Source organism: Lissotriton vulgaris, chromosome 6 (assembly GCF_964263255.1).
Source record: "Lissotriton vulgaris chromosome 6, aLisVul1.2, whole genome shotgun sequence".
Taxonomy (NCBI): Eukaryota; Metazoa; Chordata; class Amphibia; order Caudata; family Salamandridae; genus Lissotriton; species Lissotriton vulgaris.
The window spans coordinates 1,853,548,581-1,853,554,580 of NC_141694.1; the positions used below are offsets into that span (position 1 = coordinate 1,853,548,581).

Below are 6,000 nucleotides of genomic sequence, written 5' to 3' on the forward strand. Positions count from 1 at the left end.
GGATCTGTGTGGCCCCTGCTGCTGTAGAATTTTGGCCGCATGCCCCCCTCGACCCTATAAATTTCATGCGGCCAGTCCAGGGGATGGGGTCCCCAGGGCCCAAAATTGACGTTTTGAACAGAAAAAAAAACACAGAAATTCATGTTATATAGTTAGCAGTGCTAACTATAACTTGCATCACCGCCATGCACTGCTTATGATCTCACATATGCCACTCATGACATATTTTATGACATCGGTTATGACATTACTGATGACATCATTTAAGCTTCTTTTGTACACATTGCTCTATAAACGGGCACACCACTAGGGGTATCAAAGTAAGTGCAAAATAGTTCAGAAGACTATGAAGCGTCTTTACTACTATCAAACATACAACCACCAAAGGTAAAGCAAGATTATGTTATGTGTAACATTAACCCTATACTATATAGTTCATGGGTCGCTGAGTTCATGTTGACTATTAACCAAAGGTGAAAGGATAACCTATCCTGCACACAGTCTTCAATCTGTACACAACTGTTCTGGGACAACCAAGTTCCTCCAGATATTTAAGTCCTGTAATATAACGAATGCCCTACCACAGACAGTCTTTACCTGTATCAAACCCTTTAAAGTCTCTGAACCTAAATTGAGAAATGAAATTGATAGGAGTAGAAAAGTGGGTACTGTTAACACTGTTTACTCTATGGAGAGAATGTACTCTATACCACACTGTTTGCAGACAGTGAAACTCTCATGGGAAATACACCACAGAGTGTTAAAAGAATCTACTATGAACTGTGTACACTCCATCCGAAACTTGTTCAAACAGCGACTAGTCACTTAAAATAATCAAGGTCTAAAAGTCAAGTCCAAGTCAAGTCATAAAATTTGTATAGCGCACTACATACCCAGAGGGTTTCAAGGCGCTGAGGAAGGGGAGGAGGATTATTTGTCAAATATCCACGTTTTAAGCTGCTTTCTGAACGCTAGGTGATTCTGGGTGAGGCGAAGGTAAGCGGGGAGTGAGTTCCATGTTTTGGCAGCCAGGTATGAAAAGGATCTGCCTCCCATGGTGGTCTTGTTGATGCGAGGTACAGTGGCTTGGCTTGGCTGGAAGAGCGAAGTTGGCGGGAGGGGGTGTAGAAGGACAGTCGAGAGTTGAGGCAATCTGGTCCGATGTCGTAGAGTGACTTGTGTGCGTGGGTAAGCAGTCGGAAAGTGATCCTCTTATTGACGGGTAGCCAGTGGAGGTCTTTAAGGTGACCAGAGATGTGTTTGTTGCGTGGGATGTCTAATATGAGCCTGGCTGAGGCGTTTTGGATTCGTTGTAGTTTTTTCTGGAGTTTAGCGGTGGTACCTGCATAGAGGGTGTTTCCGTAGTCCAGTCGGCTCGTGACAAGAGCGTGGGTGACTGTTTTCCTTGTTTCGGTGGGGATCCAGCGAAATGTTTTTCTGAGCATGCGAAGAATGTTAAAGCAGGAAGAGGATACGGCGCTGACTTGTCTGTTCATTGAGAGTGAAGAATCCAGGATGACGCCAAGGTTCCGTGCGTGGTCTGTCGGGATGGGTGCTTTTCCGAGGGCTTCCGGCCACCAGGAGTCGTCCCATGCAGTCGTCCCATGCAGAGGGGGATGTACCTAAGATGAGGACTTCTGTTTTGTCTGAGTTCAGTTTCAGACGGCTTTGTTTCATCCATTCGGCGACTTCTTTCATTCCTTCGTGTAGGTTAGTTTTGGCGGTGCTGGGGTCCTTGGTGAGAGAAAGGATCAGTTGAGTGTCGTCCGCGTAAGAGATGATGTTGAGGTTGTGTTGGCGGGCGATGGCCGCGAGGGGGCTCATGTATATGTTGAAGAGGGTGGGACTGAGTGAGGATCCTTGAGGTACGCCGCAGATGATTTCAGAGGCCTCGGACTTGAATGGTGGGAGGCGGACTCTCTGGGTTCTTCCGGTGAGGAACGAGGTGATCCATTCCAGTGCTTTTCCTTGGATTCCGATGTTTCTGAGGCGTTGTAAAAGGGTGCTGTGGCAGACTGTGTCGAAGGCTGCAGAGAGGTCGAGGAGGATGAGGGCGACTGTGTCTCCATTGTCCAGTAGAGTTCGAATGTCGTCTGTTGCTGCGATGAGGGCGGTCTCAGTGCTGTGTTTGGCTCGGAAGCCAGATTGTGAGGGGTCGAGTGATTTGTTGGCTTCGAGGAAGGCGGCGAGCTGGTTGTTGACGGCTTTCTCGATGACTTTGGCCGGGAATGGAAGAAGCGAGATGGGGCGGTAGTTTTTGAGTTCGGTGGGGTCTGCTGTTGGTTTTTTCAGAAGGGCGGTGAGTTCAGCGTGTTTCCAGTCTTCTGGGAAGGTAGCGGAGTTGAAGGAGCAGTTGATGACGTCTCGGAGGTGCGGAGCAATGACGGAGTCTGCTTTGTTGAAGATGTGGTGAGGGCATGGGTCTGTGGGGGATCCAGAGTGGATGGAATTCATCAGGCGGATGGTGTCCTCAGTGGAGATTGGGTTCCAGGCGTTAAGGGTGTTTACGGGGGGAAGATGGTCAGCAGATGGTAGGGTGGGTTGGCTTCCGGGTTGGTTGTCAAAGCTGTTGTGGATGTCAGCAATCTTGTTGTGGAAAAAAGAGGCTAGGGAGTCGCAGAGGGTTTGAGAGGGGGTGATGTCGTTGGAGTTGGCCGAGGGGTTGGAAAATTCCTTGACGATGTTGAAAAGTTCCTTGCTGTTGTGGGCGTTGTTGTCAAGTCGATCCTTGAATGCTGTTTTCTTGGCTTTTCGGATCAGTTGGTGGTGAGTACGGGTGGCGCTTTTGAAGGCGTCCTTGTTGCTGGTGGATGGGTCTTTTTTCCAGGCCTTTTCAAGGGAGCGGCACAGTTTCTTGGACTTCTTGAGATCATCGTTGAAGGTGCAAACAGTCTTCGATGTTAAGTAGAAATTGCCATGCCGAGACGATTCTCCCTAATAACTAATGGCACTTACAATACGAAGTATGTAGTGCGAAAATCTTTGCCCTGCTGGAAACATTCTCTGCATTAACAAAAACTTGTGTAGAGCATAATGAACACAAGTCAACTGTCACCCGCACACAGAGTTACTTTTCAATATAAAGATTTATAATGTGTTCAATACCTCTATACACCTATGGTGCATTAGGAGCACATGAATTTTGGAAACACTTATGCCAATTAACTGGACACAGGCTGTACAAAATTAGACAGAAAAGTAAAATGGTAGTTAGAAGCCACTATGTAAACTGTAAAACAAATTAACTTACTCATTGGATGATGTCATCAGTGATGTCATAAACGATGTCAGAACATGTAGTAGCATGAAACTGTGGGATTTCACTTTTTTAACGCAAGACTTTGGGCAAATCTCACTCGAGAAACACAGTTTCATGCTACTACATGACCCAGAAGGCCACAGTAGCGGCCACACCCACAAGGGCGGTCCATGTGTGATATTAAGCAGCATGCTTGCCTGAACTCGTTGCTGCACCTGAATGCCAATGATTAAGAGGACACTCGAAACGCGTCTGGCAGAAGGCGCTATGGACTTCAAAGCACGTTTCTTTGCTCGAACGCATTGCAGTATCTCAATAAAATAAGTGCAACAACAACCTACCTGGCGGCTCTTCCTCAAGGGTAACCTTTTGTGTGTGAAATATATATATATATATATATATATATATATAGATTTTTTTTTTTCTGCACACCAGTTCCACCAACCGCGGCTCCACTTCTTCCGCGGGTGCCTCTTGCCGCACGGTGGTGTGCGTGATATTTTCCCAACACTGGGTCCCTCAATCTTGAGGACTTGTCTTCAAAAAAGAGCACTCAAAGTCGCTCCAGCGTGGTTAGCCATATTTTATTACAGCATTTGCAGATACTTTTCCCTTATCTAGTCCTCTGTTGGTTATCCTCCTTCACCCCTCAGGTACTGGTTGGGTTAGCGCCGGGACGCCCCGTTGCTGGGGCAGCTGTTTGCGCTTTAAAAAACTGGATAACATAACATAACATAAATAACATAACATAACAAGGTTACAAACGCGTTTCGGCGTTGCCGCCTTCTTCAGTGTAAGAAGGCGGCAACACCGAAACGCGTTTGTTTTGGCGTGACTTTGAGTGCTCTTTTTTTGAAGACCAGTCCCGAGGATTGAGGGACCTAGTGTTGGGAGAATATATATATATATATATATATACCCAAAAACAAAGTAATTTAAACTTTTTAAGCAGACTGTGAATTAAACAATACTGTGATCTGTAGAAGAGGCAGGGTCTTTAGAGTGTCTCAATCTCTCCCATTCTCTTTTTCACACCACACTCTCCTGTAGTCTCTTTGCTAGAAATGTTCCTTAAGAAGCACTGAATCTACATATATCACACCTCTTTTCTTTCCTCTCCAGCATCCTCTTTTCACTCGCGCCTGCATGCACTTATTTGCAGCTTCTTCGCTTCGCCAATCCCTTCCACGCACAATGCACCCACTCACCTGTACGTGATGCATTTCCTTTAACTCATCCTGTCAATATTTTGACAGCTATGTACCTCTTTCACACGCTTTTGCTTATAATCACAATTGGCATACCTGGCCGTTGTTCTCTGTACTCTGCAGAAGCGTCAAGGTTTATATGAGCATGTATTCCGAACTCCTCTATGACCAACTGACATGCACTATGAAAAATTCATACTGCGTTTGGCCTGAACTCCAGACCTCTCAGTCCTGTCACAAACAAGCACACCCACAAACTGAACTCACATAGGTACATAGAACAGAAGTAAATCTTTTCTCACACTGCGCACTGTACAATAGTAATATGTCAAATGAAAAACCTGCAGAAGCATACCATTCTGGAAGAACAAGTACTCTTGGGGAATGCAAGACTAAATCGAATATGGTGGCAGTTTTTGTTGGCTGTCACAGGTGGTGGGGCACAAGAGGGGCCAAGACAATAACAGATGAGCCCCCCTTAACCGTTGTTGCCACTAAGCATCACTTCTAATGGTTTGCTCTTTGATTACCTCCCGTGCGATTTAGGACCTAAACTGGTGGTTTGACACTAAACCCCCTACAATACAAAAAAACAATACATCACTTTCATTATTTACGGTTAACAATCATTGGTAAATGTTAACCACTGTTCAGTTTGTGGAGCTATTTTACACAACACTTTTTGATTCTTTAGAACCCCTCTAGTTACCAGCCCGCCCTGATTTCTGAAATGCCCCATCCCATCCTCTAAGCCACTTAGCGCTCTGTGTGCCCTTGCCGCTGGTTGGGACCCCCATCATCTGTCCCTCCCCTCCCCTCCCCTCTCGGCGGGGTCACGCCTCCCTCCTCACCTGCGGGGTGAGCAGGGTCTTCATGTGTCTGAGCTGCATGATGCTGCCTCCGGAGCTGTGCTCTGCGACACCGCTCTCCGGTCTCCTCTCCTCTAGGCCGAAGCCCCGCCCCTTCCCTGGTAACCCGGGGCAACAAACTGTACACTCTCCCAGGGGCGCGCACAAATGACGATCCACCGAGGTCATCGCATGCGCCGAGCACCCTGGCAACGGCAGGGGGCGCGGCCTAGCGACGGCGTGCAGTGACAGACACGCAACGTGCGCGTTACGTCACGTGTTTACATATCAGCAGAACAGCCCAGCAGCTCGCAGCCTGATGCTCTTGAGTTGTTGACGTCTCCTTCTGTTACTAAACTGATACTTGGTGAACCCAACTTAAAATCAGAACCGCAGGCACAAGAATGCAAACAAAAGCCATGGCCTGCGTTGGTGGACTTGGGTAGTTGAGCGCCCAGCTCTGTTTCCAGCTGCTGGGTCACAGAGCCATGCTATAATATCCTTGTGCCTCCCTGCTCCTCTTTTCAACCTGTGTAAGGTCCCAATGTGTTTCCCTGCACAAACGTCAGTGCCAGATAAGCAGCAAGTGCTCTACTTCTTGTTGCTCCTGAGCTGAGTGTTAAACTCCTTTAACTGTGATTTCGAACACCATGCACAGGCCATGACACAACTGACAGTTAGTGAC

General features: G+C 47.2%; 1 protein-coding gene across 1 annotated transcript in view; it reads right to left on the minus strand.

Annotated features, from left to right (window-relative positions):
• Positions 1–5,429, minus strand: part of IFT172 (intraflagellar transport 172) — a 1,181,874-nt gene extending 1,176,445 nt beyond the window's left edge. The window contains exon 1 of the mRNA XM_086928171.1: positions 5,319–5,429. Within this exon, the coding sequence (XP_086784297.1) occupies positions 5,319–5,357 (39 nt within the window). The 5' untranslated portion in view covers positions 5,358–5,429. The remainder of the gene's footprint in view (positions 1–5,318) is intronic.
• Positions 5,430–6,000: the final 571 nt, after the last annotated feature.